This window comes from Gracilinanus agilis, chromosome 3 (genome assembly GCF_016433145.1).
Source record: "Gracilinanus agilis isolate LMUSP501 chromosome 3, AgileGrace, whole genome shotgun sequence".
Lineage (NCBI taxonomy): Eukaryota > Metazoa > Chordata > Mammalia > Didelphimorphia > Didelphidae > Gracilinanus > Gracilinanus agilis.
The window spans coordinates 451,590,663-451,614,097 of record NC_058132.1 but is presented as its reverse complement, the minus strand read 5'-3'; the positions used below and the strand labels follow the sequence as shown (position 1 = coordinate 451,614,097).

Genomic DNA, 23,435 nt, shown 5'->3' with positions numbered 1-23,435 from the left:
TTTTTATTTCGTTACCTTGTCACAATATACAAAGCTTCCATGAATATTTTCATACAAACACAGCTTTTTTTACCTTTTCAATAATGCCCTTAGGTTCTAACCCTAGTAATGGGATCTCTAGGTCAGTGAGCATGAACAGCTTTGCAGTTCTTAATGTATAATTCCTTCTTGATTTCTTAAAAAAAAACACACCTGCTCTAGCAATGTAATATTAGGCCTGTTTCTCTATGTTCCTATCAGCATTTAATTGGATCACTTTAGTCTTTCTGGTTCTCAGTTAACAGGACCATATTTTGCTAGATTTGTCCTTAGACAGTAGGCACAATCTGTTGTCAGAACCATACTTATTCCAAAACAAGTGTTTCCAGCTTGATCAGACCCAGTGGAATTTTTTTCAAGTGCCACAACCCCTTAGGGATGAAGGATTACCTCCATAGTATGTGTAAAGGTAAGACTTTTGAAGAACATTTATGCTCTCTAGACCATTGTTGCCCCTCCAGAAATGATGTTTGGATTATGTATATGCTCAGGCTTAGATCCACTACTAACTTTATGCAGGTGTGTGGTGTCTCTCCAGATATCTAGCTTATTTATCTTATCTAAGGGTTCTGTTCATCTCCTTAATTTCTTTCTTATTTATTTTTTGGTTGGATTTATGTAATTCTGAGAGGGGAAAATTAAAGTCTGACACTGTTATTATTTTTTTTTATCTATTTGTATCTTGTTTAGTTTTTCCCTTAAAAATCTGGCTTCTATAAAACTGGGTACATACAGGTCCAATATTGATAATGCTTCATTATCCATAGTAAATCCCTCCCTCCAATATAATATAGCTTCCCTGTTCATCCCTTCCAGTTATATCCATTTTAACCCCATCTCTCTCAGAGATCATAACTACTACCACTGCCTTCTCTGGATCATCCAATTTCCTTTGATTCTATTCACATCCTTTTCCAAAAATTGTCCCTTATCCACTCTCCTTGTCTTCCTAGTTACCAATTGGCCTAACTTTTCCAAAGGTTACTTTTTTCTCCCTTGCCCCTTACCTTTTATTTCTCATTCTATCCACCTTTCTCAAAATCCCTTCTTTGCCTCCCAAATGTACCCTTCTACTTTTTGATTCCCTTCTTCTCTTATCTTACCTCCCTAGTTCTTGATATGTACTCCCTTGATGATATGTACCTCCCTTTTCTTATCCCTTTGTTCTTTTCTCTTCTGGACTCCTCCCTTATACCATACTCTTTTCTTCCTGTTTCTCTGAACATTAAGAAAATTTTTACCCTTCTTATTGTGTATGTTGTATATTAATTATATATAATTGTGTATGACTTTATTCTACATCTGAGGAGAGTTGGGTTCTAGTACTCCCAGCCTTCTGTCCCTTCTTCCCCTTCACTTGTGGTATTTCCTCCATTCATTCCTCTTCTATCTGATATAGCTATTCTACCCTGCCTCCTCCTGGTCTCCCATTTTGACTTATTCCATTACAATCTCCCAACCTCAAATCTTCCATCCATACCTGCCTCTTCAAAATACTCAGGCAATGCACATTCAGAGGAAGAATGGCAGGAGTGGAAACACAGAAGGAAAACAACTGCTTGAACACATGGGTTGATGCTGGCATGGTTGGAGATGTAAACACTAAATGACCACACCAATGCAACTATCAATAATATGTAAACAAGTCCTGATTGATCACACATATTAAAACCAGTGGAAATGTGCATTGGATAATGGAGGTGGGGTTGAAGGTGGGTGAAGGGGAAAGTAAAAATAAGAATCATGTAACCACGGAAAATTTTTCTAAAAAAAATAAAATATTAAAAAAAATACTCAGGCAATGATGCCATTTCCAAGGGGCTAAATATGACATTTTATCATACCAGAATCAAACAATTTGACCATTTGGATTGCTTATTATTAATCTTTCATAATTTTTTAATGTTTCTTATAGATCAAAATTTCTGCTTAGTTTTGGGTTTTTCTGCAGGAATAGTTGCAATCCTTTAGTTCATAAAAATCCATTTCCCCCTTTTTATTATCTTTGTTGGATATATTATTCTTGGTGATCAAAAGATCAAAAGAAATGGGTGATCTTTCATAATTTTCTTGACTTTCTTGCACTGCTCATTTTTTTTCTAGTTTTTCCTCAACCTTTTTCATTTGGTTTTTGAGGTCTTTTTAAAGCTCTTCCAAAAGCTCTTTTTTGAGCTTGTGTCCATTTACTCTATGTCTTTGCTATTTTTGAAGTAGATGTTTTTACTTCTATAGTTATCAATAGTTGCTTTCTTTCACCTTCACTTGCTCATTTTTATTTATTTTTTAATTTTAGTGACCAAGCCAAGAGGCTTAATAACCCAGGGTTCCTATTGTGTTAATATATGCTATCTCTATTTTTAGGATTTGTGTGTGTTTGTTTGCTTTTTCCTGGGTTCTACTTAGTAACTACAATTTTTATAGTCAGACGTACTCCCAGTTTCCCACTTACGCCTCAGCTGGTGATTAACTTCAAGTGCTCCAACCCTAGAACCCACATGCAATTCTGCTTCTATAACTAGCAATCCAAGTCCATCTCTTCCTGTGGCAACAATCAGAGACTCCATTCTTCTGGGAGTGACCACAGCTTATGGGGCCCCAGTTTCTCAGGAAACACACTTACTAGTACACTTTCCTTCCTCACTCCTCCTCTCCTACCACTGTAGCCCAGATAGAGCAAGTGCCCAGTTCATGGTTTTCTGGACCTCCTAAGTCTCTCCTTTGTTAACAATGAGGCTTGAATTCCTGCTCTTATGGTCCAGGTGTCCACTCCCTTAGTTCCCAACCACAGAAGACAGGGGGCTGTCTTCTGTGCTGAGGCTGTTGCAAACAGAACCCTTTGCTTGTGGATTCAGATTCCAGTGGTTTTGTTGAGAATGCTGGCTCCCCTGGCTCAGTAAACACAGTGAAGTTGCTAATTCTGCCCTCTGGGACTGCTTTGTGGATCCCCTCTGTTTGCTCTTTTCCTACACTCCAAGGCCTATGGCAGTGGGACTGAGGCCCTAGGTGTCCTTTGCTGTTCAGCTTTACTCCAGACTCCTATCTATTTTTGTGGCTTTTAGTGTTGATTTTATGGAGTTATTTTTGGTTATTTGGGGAGGTGGAGTTTGTAGGACAAGAAAGCTTCCCACTCAACTCTATCATCTTCCCCAACCCATCTCTTTTCTTTAGATCCATTCTCTCTTTTTTTCATATTTAAACTCTTCCATTATTTACTTGTTTATTTTAAGAAATGCTTCATTTTCTTTTATAACCTTTTCAGAGCAAAGTAGGTGACTTAGAGGATAGAGCACTGAACCTGGAGTCGAGAAAACATGAGTGTGAATACGGTCTCAGATATTTACTAGTTGTGTCATTCTAGGCAAGTCACTTAACCTCTCTCAAGCCTCAGTTTCTTCATCTGTAAAATAGAGATATTAATAAGAATACTTAATGGTCCTTTGCAAACCTTAAAGCAAGGTTATCTATTATTATTTTCTTCTATGAGAGAGGACAACTTGTACTTTGAGCATAAAAAAGTCACTTGACCACAAAAATATAAGTAACTTCACTCTCTATCTGAAAGTTAGATATTATGCTTATCAGACAAATTATAAGTGGGATTCGTTTTCAGGCAAAGATGACTCCTTGATTTTACTTCCAAATTTGAGGTTTGGTGATTTTATGAGGTCCCATCCTTAATCTTAAATTTCTTTCACACTGAGACCCTTCTTTTCCAGCTATCTGATTCATTCCCCTATCTGATCCATTTCAAGTCCTCCTCACTTTTTACCTGAATAGGTATAGATAGCCTCCTAAGCAATCTTCAGTCTCCCTTCCACTCTACTGCCTAATGAATGTTCTGTGGTCCCCTCTCTTCTTTTTTAATTGAGGTATATATGAAGAGATAAAGTTCTATATAGGTATAACCTGTGCCCTAAAACCTATTGTTATGGAATGTTATTCTCCTTGGTATATATCAGTGCCCCATACCTTTGTGAGGGGGTAGGGAAGAGTTGGTGAGAGTGAAAGATAGGAGAGCTAGGTTTCTTCAGACTCTGCAGTCACTTCAGGTTTTTCTGGTTTTCACCTTCAAGATAGAAGATGAAAGATGCCAACACTAGTGTAAGCTAATAAAGGAAAAGATTCTTGGAAGAAGCAAACATGAAAGGAACTGGTTGTCTCCATCAGGATCTTATCCCCAGCTTGCTATATACCAGAGACTTTAGGGAATTTCTTTCATATCCCTAATCCCCAGCTTGCTATACTGCAAACTTTGGAGGAGTTCCCCTTGGGGGAGATCTGGAATGCTCTTTTTTTCTTATTGAGCTGAGTTAGCTCACTGTCAGTGGGAAGGTTCCTTCTCTCTGTATTGCCTGCTACATATTCTCTCTGTATATTTTCTTTGATTTCTGTTTTGCTATCAACATGGATAAATGGATTCCTTTGCTAATTGCTATGTGGACCAATCGATAGGAAAGGAATCAAGCTTGGGGTGCTGCTTCTTTCCAGTAATGAACAGCTATCAGAAGTTTAGCTTGAACCTGAAAATCACATTACTTAGATCAGTGATGGGCAAACTACAGACAGTGGGCCATATCTGGTCCCCTGAAATGTTCTATCTGGCCGTGGGACTTTATTCCTAATCTGATGAATACAATGAGTAGGATACAATACAATGAAACTTCAAAAGAGTTGCCTTAGAAACAGACTGACAAGTGAGCATTTCCTTTCCTTTGGCCCCCTCTTTTAAAAAGTTTGCCCATCACTGCCCTAGACTAATTATATTTAATAGAGCAGATAGGTGTGATTATAGAATACATAATTTTGGAATTTTCTACAGAAAATTCTGGAACTGATAGAAGAGATAAGTTGGTAAATGTAATAGCAGAAACAGTTATGAAGAATGAGGTGATTAATACATGTTAATTGAGCTGAAGAAAAAGGAAGAAAGGTGTAGATTTTCAAATTAATATTCAATGCCTCCAAAGTATGATATTTATAAGGATTTATTAATATTAGAGAGCTAGAGAAACACAGGGAACCTTTTCCACTCATTTCACATGGAAGAGAGAGGCTCAGGTCACAAGGACCAGTCACCACTCAATTCACATGCAAGAGAGAGGTTGTGGCAGAGCAAACCCAAATTAAATGCAGACCGAGGAACCATGCACATATACGCAAGGCAAAAGGAATTGTGGATAATACAGAAAGGAAGTTTGGGTAATGTAGTTTCAGGGGTTCAGGATTTTCCAACTATATAAAAGGAAAGCTTAAGCACTGGTAGTTAGACAGGTCAGGGAGAATTTCTGTGTTAATGAGCAATTTCTTGGTGATCTTTATAATTAAGGGACAAATATAAACAAAGAATATGTAATAATAATAATAATGTCATTTATATAACACTTTCATCACATAACAATAATTACCTAGTAAGGTAGATAACCCAAGTATTATCTTCATTTACAGATAACTGAGACTTTGAGAGCTTGAAAGATTTATTGATGGTCACAGCTAGTAAACATATGAAACAATATTTTTCCCAGATCATCTGACATAGAGTCCTCCATCCCCTCTTTCCTGCATGCCACACAGATTCTCAAACTCTAAGAAAGCTAGCAGCTGGTTTTAGAGATACTACTGTGTTTGGGTAAATTGTTTTGGAAACATAGACTATGGAAGGCATCAAATAAAAAATAATGCTAACGGACTGAAGACAGTAGCATTTAATGAGTTCATACCTTAAATTGTATGATATAATGGATGCTCTATATTCCTATGGATAATGGTTTTCAATTTGCTTTCTAGGTGATATACATGGGAAATTAGATGACCTTTTTTTGATCTTTTACAAGGTAAGTGATAGTTTTATTGATTTATTTGCATTCTTTTTGGGGTCCATATTAGGACAGGATGGAATATTCATTTTGTTAAGAATTTCTTAAGAAAATACAGGCAGCGTGGTGTGGTAGATAGAGCATGGATAGAGCATGTGAAAAATTCAGAAAAACCTGGGTTTAATTCCCACTTCATATATTCCAGATCACTACTGATTAGAGAAATGTAAACCAAAACAACTCTGTGAGATATCACCTCATCCACCAGACTGGCTAAAATGACAAAAGGGCAAAATGACAAATGTTGGAGGGGATGTGGAAAAATGGGTACACTGATACACTGTAGGTGGAGCTGTGAAATGATTCAACCATTTTGGAAAGCAATTCAGAATTACACTCAGAGATTTATAAAGCTCTTTGTATACCCTTAGACCTAGTAATACCACTGCCGAGTCTGTTTCCCCAGGAGATTAGAGAAAGAACCCATATGTTCCAAAAGATTTATAGCAGCTTTTTTTGTGGCGGCAAAGAATTGAAAGCTGAGGGGCTGCCCATCAATTGAGGAATGGCTCAACAAATTGTGGTATATGATCAAAATGGAATACTATTGTGCCATAAGAAACAATGAACAAACTAATTTTTTAAAAACCTGGAAAGAACTATATGAGACAATGAACAGTGAAATGAGTAGAACCTGGAGAACATTGTACACAGCCATAGAATGAATACTATAAGAATAAACTGAGAATGTTACTCCAAAAAGCAAACAGAAAGATAAAAACATGAAAGATATATATATATATATATATATATATATATATAAGCATATTGGCCTCCCTGATGCTATCCTATGTGATAAGGGAAGGAAGGGAAGGGTGGGGAGAGGTTGAGACACTTGTTGATAGGATCTATTCTATAGAAATGAAGAAAAGTTAGTTAACATATAGGGGAGATTTGCGATTTCATTTGTGTAATATCTTCATTTTCTTCATATGTGGAAATGCATATTTGATTTGGATTTGTAAACATTTGGAATGATAATAATAAAAAAAAGGTTTAAAAAATTCCCACCTCATACATTTACTAGCTTTGTGATCTTGTGCAAGTTAACTTCTCTCGGGCCCAGTTTAAATATCTGAAAACCTTTATAGGTTATATAATATATATATATATATATATGCATATGCACACACATACTTTATAGGGTTGTTATGAGATTCAAATGAGATAATACATGGCATGTGTCTATGTATTATAAAATTCTGTGTAAAATTTAAGTGCTCTATAAATGCTATCATATTATATATGAGAATACAGGCTTTATCTTATAAGTAGTATGGACCATTGGAAAAGAGTATTGAATTTGGAGTTAGAAGAACTTGGTTGAATCTTTGCTGTACCACTTATTGTCATTTGACCCTGGACAAGCCTCTTAATTTCTTTCAGTCTCACTCTTCTCATCTGTAAAATGAGGAATTAGATAATCTGTAAGGTACCTTGTAATTCTAAATCTTTTTCTCCAAGGGACTCACACCTGACCCTTGAAAATATAAACTTTGAGAGGGTGGGGGGCTATCTTTATTTAATTTATTCTGGATAGCACCTTGTATAATACCCACACATCAGTAGGATCTGAATAAAATGCTTTCTAATAATTGTGTGGATAATCATCATAATTATACAAAATTAGCTTTTTAGACATCTATTCTACTGCATAATTAGGCTCTCAGATGTAAGGAATATCTTATAATGAGTTCTAAATGACTTTGCTCCCTGCCATGATTCACTGTCTTTCAGCTCAGCAGTTTTCCTTAAAATGAAACAAAGCAAAACAAAACAAAAGAACTCAAAAACAAATGTACCATGATTATTTCTCCTTCACCAGCATTCATTTGTATTGGTCAACAAGCCCTGGGACAGTTTGGTGGGGACAATCTCTGTTTTCTTGTGAGGTAGCAGTTGCAAACATGAATATTCCCCTGGATTAAGACTGACTATAGAAGAAAAATCCAAATGTGAACATAGGATTAATCACTATGATCTTTGTCAAATTTTTTACTTCTTGTCCTTCACCTTATCTCTGGGTTGGTGGCACTGTTTCCTGCCCCTTCCACATGTCTTAGCAATGTTGCAGGGAGTAGATTGAGTAGCAGAATTGAATGGGCCTATGACTCTGATACCTCACTCAGTAATACCTAAATACTACTGTGTTAAAAAGTAAAGGATCATTGTGTTTATAAAACCAGTGATGAAAAAGTTTTCTCATCTATAAAAGTAGAGGATGGGTTTATATGATTGGCAGGATGTTGTTTTTCATAACTTCTCCAATCTATAAAAACCCTCAAAAAAATGGAAACACCTGCCAAAAAACAAGACTGAATCCATAAGATTAAAAGACAAAAACAATGTCAAGATGAAAATCTCAAAAACTATCCCACCTGATCCTGGGTGCAGCCAGCAGAAGCCAATTTAGTGGTTTATGCTTCAGAGACTGACTAGTTCTTGTCCAGTCCCCAAGACAATGATTCATTATGACTGATACCCTAGAAGAAATGGGAAACTGATTCTACTGAGAGAAGTGAAAGAGGGAAAGAGATTTCTTTGTTTAAGGGAAGGAGGGATAAAGTTAAAGGAACAGAGATACAGTCTTTGGAGGGAGAGGGAGAGATGACAGTGATATGAAAGGAAGAGAATTCTAGATAAACCAATGAAGATAGAAGGGAAAATAGGTAAAACAATTTAAGACCAAAAGACATGGCACAAGTATATTCCAAGAGAAAAAGAACAAAAAAATCCCCTGTGAAAAAAAGAGTTTTGCATATTTTCTAGAAATCATGAAATAATAGCAAGAAACTCCAGGATGGATTAAAAGAAAACTAAAACTTTTAAAAGAAGATAACAGGATGAGAAGTTAGAAACCAATATCTCTCCATGAAGAATTAACAAAGATAAGCAACCAGGCAGAGAAATTATAATATACACCACGAGTGGTGGGGCATTCCTATCTCTGCTACTGAGGAGACTGAGTCTGACTGATTACATAAGGCCATAAATTCTGAGTTGCAATAGGGGTAAAGCCTTTTGGGGATCTGCTCTATGTCTAGCACCAATATAAATGAGCCTTACCAAGCAGCCTAAGTAGGGGTAAACTGGACTAGGTAAGAAATAAAGCATCCTCACCTATCAGTAGTAGAATTGGGCTCTAGAGTGGTCACTTACCTTGTAGCCTGGGAGAAATAGTAAGACCTGGTCTCAAAAACAAAAAAATTATTGGATGAAAAGTCTTCCCAAAGAAATAGAAGTTATGAAAGAGAATATAACAGATTTAGAACTAAAAATATGGATAGAGGATAAATTTTGGCAGAACAAAAGCAAAAGACAGTAACTTTAAAAGAACATGAATATTATATGAGCAAAAGCAAAGCACGAAGACAGGATGCATGGAGATAAGTATAAATATCCATTAAAAAAACTCCATGACTATTATACTATGATAAAACAAATAAAATACTACAACTACTCAAATTTGTTTTTTTTTATTATTAACAATAAAATATTGATTAATTCACTCTACTTATGGTTGAAAAAGAAAAGGCCCATCTTTGGCATTCTAAATTGTGGCAATTAACTTTCATTATGTTAATATTAAACAACTTTTTTTCAAGCAATCAGGAAAATAACTTCAGCTATTATAGAACATCAATTTGAATAAACCCAGTGGGATAATTAGATTAAGTCTATACTGCCCATCTTTAGATTTAATCACCAAAGGTGAGAACACCTCTAATTCTGGGAGGTCCATAACCCATGTGTGCTAGAGTGGGTGACAAATCAGAATCGACTGACTGCCCCCTAGGCAGTACTGTGAGAATCATCTATTGTGATTGGACATGCAAATTAGGAGGGAGGCACAGGAAGTGACACATAAGTGGCCCCTTTAAAAGGAGAAGGTCCTCATTCTGCTGAGGTCTTTGGTGAAGAGAGCATCTGGTGAAGGACCTTTTCTGGTTCATGGAGGAGTGTGGGAATGCTGAGAGACTGGTAGGACCTCTGACTGCTTCCCTTTGAATTGCCCTATGGGTAAGTTAGGCTGACTCTCTGTCTCTTCCCTTGGCATTTCTGGAGACTCTACCCTTAGGGAGGCTCTCTTGCCTCTCTAATTGTAAAAGGCCTTATGACTAGAAGCCTTGTTTAATTAACCTCTGTGCCCCTCTGCTGGGCCTCTAAGTTCTTACCTGGTCTGGGCCTCTGGTCTGCCAGAATTTCTCTCTCTCAATTTCCCTACCTTAAACCCTCCTAATTGTAAATAAACTTCCACAAAAGTAAATTTTGACTTGAGATTTTTCTTAATTGAGGATTGATAACAGTTCAATCCTCTGGTGACCATCTTTTAATATATTGAACCCCAAACCCCCCTTTTCCCCCCTAACACCAGTAATACTCCATAAAAATTAGTAATCACAGGAAAAATAGAATAGGATATTCCCAAAGTCAAAGGAACTAAAGTTGCAACTCAAATATCACACATTTTTAAGAATTAAGACACAATAGAAAAAGGCCCACCAAAACCAAAGTAAACTAAAGTAAGATAATAAATACAAAAAATATAAATAAATACACAGGGATGGTGAAGAAGGGAGTAAGTGCAATAAGTAAGAGTAAAATAGAGAATAGAATAGCATAGAGAATAGAACATTGCTATGCCTGAAACTTTACCTTTCCTGATGAAACAAGGAGGGAATAAAAAAAGAACAAGTAAGGATAGACCATAAATTAGAGAATAGATATCAAAATAAAACAGAATGAAATAAAAACTAGTTGGTGGACAAAATAAAAAGAAAGTTTAGAAAAAAACCCACTGCAAACAAATATTCCTTAAGCTAAAAGGATAATTTTTGAATTATATACTTTATTTAGTCAGGGAAAGGGAAATGAGAATGGGACAGAACATTTAAATTATTAAATGAATAAATGAATGAATGTTGTATGAATGAAAGAGAAATTGAAATTTTAAAGCAAATTCAAGGATTTTAGGATAGATAGGGCAGATTAAAAAAGAGTAGTGGAAGGTATCACAATTTATTTAAAATTATCAGGGAGGAAATATCAGCTTAAAAAAGAAAAGGGATGATAAATCAATAAAGGAAAATAGAAGAAATTAGAAGCCTAACAATCATGACTTTAAACTTAAATGGAATAAGTAGCACAATAAAATGAAAATCAAAATGCATAAGAAAATCCAACCTTCTCTGCATGAAAGAAACACATCTGAAATAAAAAAATATGCAGAATGATAATTACAGGCTGGAATAAAATCGACTGAACAAAAATGCAAAAGTACAATCATACTATTAGAGACACAAAAATGAAGATTAACAATGTTGAGAAGTAAACAACTTATTTAAAGTTCCCATCAATAATTAAATGGTTTTGATACTCAAAGGATAGGTACTAAATGGTACATCAATTTCATAAAAGAAATGCTGACTTATCTCTGAATGATTAAATGTACCTCATTTTTTTGAATTGGAAAGATAGAGGGATATGGATGTGAAATGTTGCAAATGCTGCTAGGCATTGTTGATATGTTAAGTTAATTTTGCTAAATTATTTTTTGTTTTTAGATGTTTATTTTTTTTAATCTACCTTCTGCCTTAGAATTGATATAAATAGCAGTGAGGGTGAGGCAACTGGGATTAAGTGACTTGCTCAGGGTAACACATCTAAGAAATATCTAAGACCAGATTTGAATTCAGACTGCTCCTTTAAAATATTGGTTCTAAGGAAAGGCTTGCTATGCAGGGGTTGGAGGATGGATATCTGGAAATGAAATTATATCAAAAACAAGAAGCATCAATTAACAACATAATGAGAAAGCTGAATGAGACAATTTAAAAGATCTATTTACTCCATTTCCCAAGATTTCTATGACATCAGCACTTTGACAAGTAGATTATAGAATTGTGAATTATGTTGTTACTACTAATAATCAGCACACATTCTGGAATCTAATTTGATCTGTGGATTTTCTTGAATTAATATAAACTTGGTGTTCCTTATTTAATGATTTTCATAAGTTCTCTAAAAGACAAAGGAAAAATAACTTTATGGGGATCTTAATTCCAAATTTTCCCCCTTTGAAGGTCCATCTTAGTGCTGAATCATGAGAACAATAATTTGGGAGAGTTCAAAGTTCAGCAAGGTGGACATTTACTTTATTAAATCACATATTTTCCCCTGTTTTGTCCACAGATTTTTTAATACTCAAATAATGAACATTTGTCATCATTCAGCCCAGAATAAAATTTTCTCTTTCTTGCAGGCTATTGTGGCTATCAGCATGATGTTCATAATGAAGCCTATGAGGCTTGTTATGAGTGGGTCAAGAGATGTGAATAGTAGTCAGGCATTCTTCAATTTGCTTTCAGTAAAAAGAGGCTTACTTATACACAGAATACATCTCTTTAACCAAATGTTCAAGTTCTTGACTGCTGCTATTATATAGACTGGTAAGAGGTCACACTACATGGATAAAAGAAAAATATTACATTTCCTCAAAAAAACTATTTATGAGGGACATGAGTTTTTTTTAAAACATTTTCTCTAATAACTTAAAAACAGCCATAGAAACAAAATATACAAAGTAATACCATATAATAAACTTATTAAGTATGTATTATGCACATAATATTCTAGACATCAAAATAAAAATATGAAAATGGCATATACCTTGTTGTCAAAGAGTTATATAGTCTACTAGGGGATATGCAATATTTGTAAGAGGTAAAGGTAGCAAAGGACTTCATTTCCAAGGATGCTTGGGCCCAGAGCACAAATGCTCTTTGGGAGAAAAAGAATTCTAGTTCCTATAAGGTATGATGGTAGAAGAGATTGATTGTACCAGGGAATTGAGGGGAGACACAACCAAGAGATAGAGCTTTAGTAGAAGTTTCTATAGGACATGGTCCATATGGGTCTGATAGCCTTCATGGAATAGCAGGGACTGGGAGCATGTGGTAAACCCTGATTGAAAAAAGTACTTAGCACAGTATCTGGCACATGGCAGGTGCTATATAAATGTTCCCTCCTCTCTTTTACCTTTCCTTTTCCTAATTTGTTACTTCTGTGACTTTTTCTCCATGGATTTGATTTCAAACATGAACTGCTATCAATAATTTAACATATTTCTAGGGTGAGATGTTTGAAGGGAAAAGATATATAAATATATATGTTAATTAGAATAATACATTCTAAGGAATTCAGAAAATTATACTATTGTTTAGGCTCCTACATTTATAAAATCTAAGAAATTGGGGGCAATAAGAAAAATGAATCTTGAAATTTTTTCTGCAAAGTTATGCAAATCATAGGAAAGTAAAAGTGCAACTATATAAACTGAGCTGGAAGGAGGTAGATAGTGAAAAATAGTAAAGGTAAAATGATAGTGTTTAAAAATAACCCTTCCCCCTTCACATTTCAAAATTGTATAGTGTTATGTAGCCTGCTGAAAGGGACAATCTCTAAAATTTAACAGCTCTTTCATTTGCTATCTTCCAAATCTGTTTAGACCAAGACTCCTAAGCTCTTTTTAGACCTTGGTCATAGCATACCTGTGAATCAGAATCACACAAAACAGAAAATGATTATTATCAGTATATAGGTTTTAGGGAAATAGCTCATTAATGAAATACATGAACTATCAAGTCAAATATTAGTTTAACAATAAATATGAAAATATATCAACATTACTTCTATATAATGAAATATGTATCCTTAGAAATGATCTTAAATATAATAAGGTATACAATTATTCCTAAAACAGGACTATAATAGATTATAATCATAAACTATACTAAACCCAAATTTCTTGGAAAGACAGATTATGAAAGAGACAGAGAGGAAAAAAAGGAAAGAGGAGAGAAGCAAGAAAAAGGAATATTTGCTTTCTATTCACTTTCTGCCCTCAAGGAGCCTGGGACTCTTTGCTTTCCTATTGCTCATTTGACAGAGGGGAAACCTGAGACAGACAATTAAAAAACTGATCTTGACTTATGAGTCTACAGAAAAGAAAACAAAAAGTATAAATAAAGCTGGGTGATGTAGTGGATAGAGTGATGGGTATGGAGTCAGGAATACTGTCTTCCTGGATTCAAATCTGGCCTCAAACATTTACTAGCTGTGAGATGCTGGGGAAGTTACTTAACCCTATTTGCCTTAGTTTTCTCATCTGTAATATGACCTGGAGATGGAAATGGCAAAGTGATTCAGTATCTCTGCTAAGAAAATCCCAAATGGACAAAGAGTCAGACATGACTGAAATGACTGATCAACAAAAGAACAATGCTTTTAAAGGACATATTAAGCACATAGCCAATACTGTACTTCTGTCCAAACTGTCCAGCTATGACCCAAGGGTGGCAAAATATTTTTTCCTCATTCTCAGCCAGGAATCATTTATCAATAGAAGGGCTATTCCCATTGGAAAACAGAGAGCCACTTCCTCCCTCTAGTGTACATAATTCATTGGGGAATACAGTTATGAAGCAAGGCAAGCTCACCTTTAAAAGTTAGCCCTCCAATATGTGGCTCCTTGGAAGGCATTCTTTCTATAGCTAGGTGGGGAAAGTGTGATTTCTCCTTTCACCTCCTTCTTGATAATCTTGTTAGTTGTCCTTTATGTCAGGATACTAATTGTCAAACTATATTGTCAAGGAGGGTGAAACTAGTTCTACCTAATACAAAAAGTAAACCAAAGAAGGGATTGATTTAAGAAGTGGGAAGTCACAAAAATGAAAGAGTAAGATATTACTTTTATTTGGAAAAGTTTCCTTGGGGAAAGAAATAAGAGAGAAGTTTGGAATGACCAAGTACCCTTCTTATTCTCTTTTATATCTTGTTTCCTCGAATTACAACATAAATTCTGTGAGAGCAGGGAATTTTTCCCCCTTGTTTTTATTTAGATCCCTAGCACTTAGTACATATGTCTGGAACATGATAAGCACTTGGTTAAAGATTTTTCTACCATAGTGAGGCTTAGAAAATGAAACACTTAGAATTTAGTAGTGTATGAAAGAAGTTGTTTGTGGTAATAGTGAATCAGCTGGACAAAGAATTTCTTAGAGATAGATATTATTACCTCTTACTCCCTACTATAATTGTTGCCCAAGGGGTGCAGGATAGTTTGAATGCTGTATTTTATCAGTGTTTGACATGAGATTTTTATTACTTTGTTTGGATCCTAGTGAAGAAGTATGTTTGTCTTTAAGCCCAGATTAACTTTCCATATATTTTTAGTGTGAGGGTTGACATATTAAATGACTGAGGAAACAGAAGTTTCATCTTCTGAGCATTTTGGTTAATGAAGCAATGTATGCCAATTGCCCTAAAAATTGGGAGTAGTCCCCTTCCTCAGCCCAGAGCTAGACTCCAAATACAGGGGAAGACTGACTTTTATAAATTAAAAACAATTACTCAAATAAGACTAATTAATTAAATGTAAACAATACAACATTAAGTAATCCGATTTCTAATTGGATGAAAGATTAGGAACTTTCCAAGTTGGGATAGGGAGAGTGAATAGTTTTATTCCCTAAATTCAGGAAAAGAGATGTCCTATTCCTCTTGTATCTGTATACAATAAAAGGAACTTGGAAACAGTAACTGGTTGCTAAAGATGGGCCAGTTTTCAGATAAGATATATGGGTTGCTTGAGATGTACAATTGTGGGAGACTTCTGGGGATGGAGCCAAGATGACAGAGTAGAAAGAGGGTCACACAAAGTCACTATGAGAATCCTTTCCCACCAACCTTGAGGTAATGCCTCAAAACAAATGCTGGAGTGAAAGAATCAAATAGGGGGTATAGTGAAGCAACATTCATGCAGAGAACAACTAGAAAGGTAGGCAGAGAGGGTCTGGTGCACTGGGGTGAGAGAGGAGCACAAACATAAAAAAAGAAATACTTAACCATAGAAAATTTTTGTGGAGACAAAGAAGAGCAAGGCACAGATTTAGAAGTGGAAAGCAAATACATGAAAAACTCCAAGAAAAATATGAATTGGCCTCAGGCTATGGAAGAGCTTAGAAAGGATTTCAAAAATCAATTAAGAGGCAGAGGGAAAATGGGGAAGAGAAATGAAAGCAATGTAAGAAGAAAATAACAGTAGAATTGGCCAAATGAAAAAGGAAGTTCAATAGCTCACAGAAGAAAATCATTCATTACAAATTAGAATTAGGCAAGTAGAAGCTATTGACTTCATGAGACATTAAGAAACAAAACAAAATCAAAAGAATGAAAAAACTGAAGAAAATGTGAAATATCTCATTGAATAAACAACTGACCTGGAAAATATATTCAGTAGAGACAATTTAAGAATTATTGGACTACTGGAAAGCCATGATTAAAAAAATCCTGAACATCATAATACAAGAAATTATCAGAGAAAATTACCCTGATATTATTGAACAAGAGAGTAAAATAGAAATTGAAAAAATCCATAGGTCACTTCTGGAAATAAATCCTTAAATGACAACGCCCAGGAATATTATAACTTAAAAGAACCTCAAATCAAGGAGAAAATAGTGCAAGTGACCAAAAAGAAATAATTCATATACCATGGAATTATAGTTAGGGATACACAGGACTAAGCAGCCTCCACATAAAAGGATCAGAAGGCTGGGAATATGATATTTTTCTGTAAGGCAAAAGATCTAGATTACAACCCAGAATCACCTACTCAGCAAAAAAGAGTATATTTTTTCAGTGGAAAAAATGATCATTTAATAAAATAGAAGACTTCCAAGCATTCCTGATAAAAAGACAAGACTTGAACAACATTTGATATCCAAATACAAGATAAAGCATATCAAGAAAAGAAGCATAACAAAGTGAATAAGAAAGAGAAAATTTAAGGGTCAATAATAATATTAGTAGGTAAAACTATGTGGAAAATTGATATTTGTAATTCTTAAAAATTTTTATTGTCAATATTGCAGCAGTTAGAATATATGTGTATATGTATATATATACAGAGGAAGAGATAATTAAACTTATTAGGATGATACAATATTAAAAAAACCGAAGGGTAAAAAAAGAGGATTGTGCTGAAAGAAAAGAGAAAGAAGCATGAAAAACTAGAGGGGAGGATGAGGTAATGTAATAGTAATAGGTAATGCTAAAAACTTACTCTTATTATGACTGGCTCAAAGAGGGAATAATAACCATACTTATTTAGTTATTGTTATAAGTAAGAGAGCAGATGAGTTGGATCTGCAAAGGAGATGCAGATGCAGGGAAAAGATTCTAGAATGTGGGGGAGGAAGGAAGGGGAAGACAGTTGCTGGGTTTTGAGCTGGGTCCTTCTCTGGTTTGACCTGGAGGGACTAGCTACTTTCTCTTGGCTATTTCTACCTTGTCTTTCCCATCCTACCTGCTTCTGTGCCAGCTGGTTGATATCTACTGAGCTTCCTGGTGTGATCCTGAGCCATCTGGGCCATCTGTCTGTAAGATTAGATCTGGGATCCAGGACCTCTCCCTGGGCCCTGTTCTGCCTAACTGCCAAAACGCACTACCTCTATTACCATCAAAAGGGGGTTTTTGGATTAGTGTAAGTTTATTTATATTAGGATCTGGGATCTTTAGACAGATAGTAAGGATCAGAGTAGCTAAATCTGTGAAGACTCTCGGGGATAAGACTTATAGATCTGGGGAGGAAGTTGTTATTATCTTAGGATTATCCAAATCCCCTTTTCCACCTTTCTTTGTCATAATAAATCCAACCTCCATCCCTGTTATATCGTGGTCTATGTTTGTTATCTCAGGACAGGCTCTGCCTGTACTGGGCCTGTTAGCCTGTCATCCCACAGTTGGCTTTCCCAAAACAGTTATCCTTCTGATACTGGCCTATAATTAAACATGTAATCCCATCCCACAAAACCCAGCACCATTATAGTATAGAATCCTACCTTATCCTATAGAGAAGTAGGAGGGGAATAAGACAAGAGGGGACAATAGAAGGGAGAGGGGAAATAGGGGGTGGTGATTAAAAGCAAAACATGTGAGGAGGAACAGAGTAAAAAGGAGAAAGAGCAGGATCAAAAGGGTAAAATAAGATGGAGGGACATACACAGTTGGTAATCTTAACTGTGAATGTGGATGGGATAAACACACTCATAAAATAGAAGTGGAGAGCAAAATGAATTAAAAACCAGAATCCTACTACTTTTAGTACATGGCACCTACACAAAAATTGACCATAAATTGAGCATAAGAATAAAATATATAATTGTTTTTTAAAAGATAGATAACTAAGAATACTAACATACCAAAATAGATTCTCTCTATAAAAACTAACATTACATTTAAAACATAGGTAGTTTAAACATAATTTGATAGCAGCTAAGAATAATAAGATAATTATATTGCATTATTTGATAGATTTATACATTAAAAGTAGAAACAAGTTAAAATTCTGTTAAAACCACAGATGTGTTAAATAATAACTTAGAAGAGTTTAAGTATAAAAAATTGTTACACTGTAAACTTAGACATTGTGTTCAATGGAAAATTTTTCATGTTACAAAATTCTTTTGTTCCCTGTAAATATTGTTATATAAATTGCAACCTTCATCCCCTTACCAACCTCTCCAAAACCCATCTTAGAATAGAATAGATAGATAATTAGTATAGTGATAAGACAAGATAAGGATTTATTATTTTGGAGGGAGAGGGAACATAAGATAAGAATAGGAAATAGTGATGCATGAATTGAGTGGGACTTTTGAAAAAAGTCCAGGATACACAAAACCAGGATACTGTAAGGATTGGGGATGGGACAAAAAAGAGCCAGAAGAAGGCCATTGGTGACAGTTGGTGACAGTTGAGATCAGAGGGGATTCTGGGTAATTGTCCGGAGGAAGGAGGAGAGGAGAAGGACTTCTGGTGGAGGCTTGAGAGAGGGAGGAGGAGAACATCTCTGCTTGAATCCAGTCCTAAGAGCTTCCTGAGGATCCTTCTTTGGACACTGATACCCTGATTCCCTGGTCAAAGGCATCCCATCACTTCTCATCCAGCAGGACTTCAGTCAGCCAAGTTTCTGAACTCCATTTTGGGAGTGATCTCTTAGGCTCCTTCCCCCATTACCCAACCTTGCTGAAAGACCCTTTCCAGTCTAACTTACAATTATAGAAAAGGGTAGAAATAGGAAATAGAAATAGAAACTGAAGAAGTGGCAAGGGGAGACACTTGGGAGCAGGAACCCCAAAGGTTCCCACCCGAGTGACCGACTCCATAGAAATAGAGAAGAGGGCACCTCAAAATCCCTGTGCCCTTCACCCCTTTCCCTAACCCCTGAATTGCGAAGAATAAAAGCCATTCATTAGTCAGATAGCATTCCAGAGTGCCTGAGAGATGAGGGGGATGGGAATCACAGCTTGGTCTGCATGCATCCATCTTGGAGCCAGACCCCCTGCTGTGAAGTTGACTGATCTCAGGGGAGGCTTGCATGACCCTACCCTCATTCAGAATCGGATTGGGGTCCCCCATATCTCCTCTTATAGGGAAGTCTCACCCCTAAATCCTTTGGGGCAGTATGACCATCCAGGTCACCCAGTTTCGGGGTGACACCCCCTCAAAGTCTCCATAGTCTCCCTCAGTGCATATTTGGTGGGAGGGGAGAGCTAGAAGAGAGTCTCACTTCATAGACTTTCTCTATCTCCCCTCCATCCCTAACATTTGGTTACTGGCTCAGTTTATTATTACAGTTTTTATTAGGGCATAAAAACTTCACAACTAAATGCAGGAAAGCAGAAATAATAACTGCATCCTTTTCAGATAATGCAATAAAATTATAATTAATAAATCTGTGGAAAGACAAATTAAACATTATTTAGAAACTAAGTAATCTAATTTTAAAAAAGGAGTGGGTCAAAGAATACATTATAGAAACAACCAATAATTTCATTTAAGAGAATGACAGTGAGGAAATAACATATCAATATTTATGGGATATGGCCAAAGCAGTACTTACAGGAAAATTTATATCTCTAAACACTTACATCAATAAAATAGAGGGGGAAAAACCAGGCCAATGAATTGGGCATGCAACTAAAAAAATTAGAAAAGAACAAATTAAAAATCCCAAATTAAAGACTAAATTGAAATTTGAAAGAAGGCTCTTCTCAGCCAGAAGAACAAAAACAGAGAAAGAAAATTATAGGCCAGTTTCATTAAGGAATATAGATATAAGAATTTCAAATAAAATATTGGGAAGGAGATTATAGCAATATAGTACTAGGATCATCCACTATTGAAATGAATGGGTCAAAGGGCCTTAAGCTAGTATTGAAACTAGAAGGAGGAAGGTGCTAGTTGAAAGGGATGGAATGAGCTGTACCCCAGCTAAGCTTGAAAACTAGTTATAAATGTATCAAGGATCCAACTCTGGTTAACTGAGTGTCAAGTGAAGCTCTCACTGCTAGACACCAGGCTACTTTAAGATGTCAGATTACTAGCCCCTTTCCTGCTGAGGAAGTAGCTTCCTATTGGTGAATCATAGGCTGATAGGAAGTGGATGTCGAACTTCCTGCCTTTCAGCAATGGAATTTATTCCTGCTGAAACTGCTCAGAACCCTTTCTGATGCTTGTCCCTGCTTGGCCTTAGATGTTAGGCAAATAACCAGAGAGTTCTCAGGCTAAGGGGTTTATTGATAACAGAGTAATGGGAACAAGGCAGTGGAAAGAGGGTTAGGAAGTACTGAGAACCAAGAGTGAAAGGTTTATCTGACTCAGGTTGCTAATAGGTCTTGTCTGGATGCTCTTCTGCTGACCCAGGGCTGTCTGCCCTGGGTCAGAGTGATGTGGTCTCTGGATAATAAAGTTGATCTTTGACTAAAGGTTTGCCAGTAGTGCTGATAGTATTGATAAGTTGTTCTGCAGGATTGGTTTAACCTTATCCTAGGCCTAACTATCCATGTTCCCATTCTCACCACCTAGGGCCCCAGGGGGTATCGGGTAAGTGAGAGGTTAGGGGAGAAGTCAGGGAAGAACAGAACCCAGCCCTGGGTCTCCAGGGCTTTATATACTCTTGGCCCAACTGGCAGTTGGTGCTTGCCCCGTGGCTCATGCCACCATCAACATTCCAACAAGGGCAACTGACAGGTTGCCTCAAGCCAACATGGCAAAGTTAATAATCCTATATTACACTATGACCAGGTGGAATTTATATAAGGAATGCAAAGCTGCTTAATATTAGGAAAACTATCAGTATAATTGATTATACCAGTAACCAAACTAATACAAATGACAGGAATGTCTGAATAGAAGCAAAAGAAAAAAAAGCCTTTGACAAAATACAACACCCATTACTACTAAAACCACTAGAAAACAAGAATAAATGGTCCATTCCTTAAAATGATAAGTAACTACCTAAAACCATCAGCAAGTGTCATCTGCAATGTGGATAAACTAGAAGCCTTCCCAATAAGATCAAGCGTGAAGCAAAGATGCCACTATTATTTAATTTTGTTTTAGAAACCCTGGTTTTAGCAATAAGAAAATAAAAATAAATTGAAGGACATGTACAAATGGGAGAAAACTCTGCATCAATCTTTGAATCTGGTCAGGTTTCTACTCTGCATAAACTGTTTAGTTAAGCATCTCTAAACAGAAGGGAGAAGGGGTTCAGTTTCCCAACCTCATAGAGCTAGGTTCAAATAATATAATAAAGTTCTTCTAATTCCCGTAATAGAATAAAATTTTCTCATAAGACTGAAGTTGTATACCCCTTAATTGGACAGAAAGGGAACTAAGCTAGCTCCAGAATTGAATCACAAGATGGAATCAGTGTTTCAGGCATCTGCAAAAAATTAACCCCTTGCTGTCATAATCTATTTGCTGCCCCAATCCCCTCACTATCCTCATTAGACATCTCTTCTAAATATATGTGGAAACTTCCACTCTTTTTTTTTGGTCTTTGTTTTAACCCAGGCTGTCTCTTTTGCACATGGGTAGCTATTACTAGCATGTACAATTATCTTTACTTATGAAAATTCCTCATTGTTAAGGTACCCTAAAATTTCTCCCATCTCTTTTATGGTTATTTGTTGGTTTATGGTCATTTTATGGTGTACATATATGGTCAATTGTCTCATCTTCTCTTTCCTTTGTCCTTATCATCCAATTTAGAATCAATTCTTAAAGTCTTTTTTTAAAAAATGAAAGTAGACCACTTAGTAGGTGCCACTACCAATCTAAGTGATTCTTAAGAATGAGCTCCCCCATTAATATGTGGTTCTGAAATTATCAGTATAAACTGCTTATTTGTTGTTTTTATTCAATATACTTCCCATTGGAGACTTATTTCCTTATCCATGAGAAATCAATATCATAATCCTTTTTATATTTCTATGTGTCTGGTAGGTAACTCATCCTAATGGATAAGAGACAGAGAGAGATAGAGACAGAGAGAGAAGTACAAAGGAAGGATTAATGAAATACTATCTTATGATAGTAATTGTAGTTCATAATTGTCCTTAACAGTCAAATTCAGTAGCTTGCTTTTTTGTTTCATTTCTTATATCACTGTATAATAATGTACATCTTGATAGCACAGGTGTCATGAGAGCATGAAGTGTTTTGTAAACTTAACCTTGTGGTACAAATGTTAATGACAATGATGTAGTCATTAGCCAGCAGTTAAACATCTGAGAAACAGCCATCTATAACACATTATTGAACTTGGAATTAAACAATGAGGATGACTGCCACAAAGTCCATATACCTAAAAGTCATTCATTTTACTCATAGGAAAATGCTTTGTGTCATCTTTCAGCACTCATATGTATAAACTGGTAGCATTATTTCTCTTTTAAAAATCCTGCTTACCTCATTTTAAAGACTTGGATTAGAAGTTGCAGGACAGAAGGAAAGATAGGAGTTTCTAGGGATAGGCACATTGACAGCACCATAAAACGAAAGCATAGATGATACAAACTATTAAAAAAAAAGGTCATGATGTAAAAGTGAAGAAATTCTCAGTTGTTTAGCAAAAGAGGAGTTGGGAAAAATTTGTAAAATGCCTTCTAGAGAGCTTATGGAACCATGGATAGAGTACCAGTTTTGGGGTCAGGAAGACCCAAGTTCAAATTTAGCCTCAAACAAATTAATAGACATTTTCATTAATAGGAGGTAAAAACAAATTTATAAGATAAATAATAGTGGAGAAAGTATTAGCATCAAATATCACCAACAAATTCTGATATTGGAAATAAATTAATTCTTTAGCCACAACTCACAAAAAATATTCTATAAACATACATTGTTGTAGTATATACAGTGAAGTCATTAAGATTAATTGAGGTATATTAGATAGTATACCTCCATGTTATTCATATTTGCAGTAATTTCCATGTTATTCATATTTGCAGTAGAGTGATCTTTTAACATCAAACCTCTAATCATATCCCTATCAAACTACATGATTGATATGTTTTTCTTCTTCATTTCTGTTTCCACAGTTCTTTCTCTTGATGTGGATAGCATTCTTTCTCATAAGATATTCAAATTAGTTGTGTGACCCTGGGCAAG

The 23,435-nt window shown here is 35.7% G+C and overlaps 1 protein-coding gene across 1 annotated transcript in view; it reads left to right on the top strand.

Moving 5' to 3' along the window:
* PPEF1 (protein phosphatase with EF-hand domain 1) overlaps positions 1–23,435 on the top strand; it is a 185,454-nt gene that overhangs the window by 31,386 nt on the left and 130,633 nt on the right. Inside the window, exon 6 of the mRNA XM_044669261.1 lies at positions 5,824–5,870. Coding sequence (XP_044525196.1) covers positions 5,824–5,870 — 47 coding nt within the window. The remainder of the gene's footprint in view (positions 1–5,823; positions 5,871–23,435) is intronic.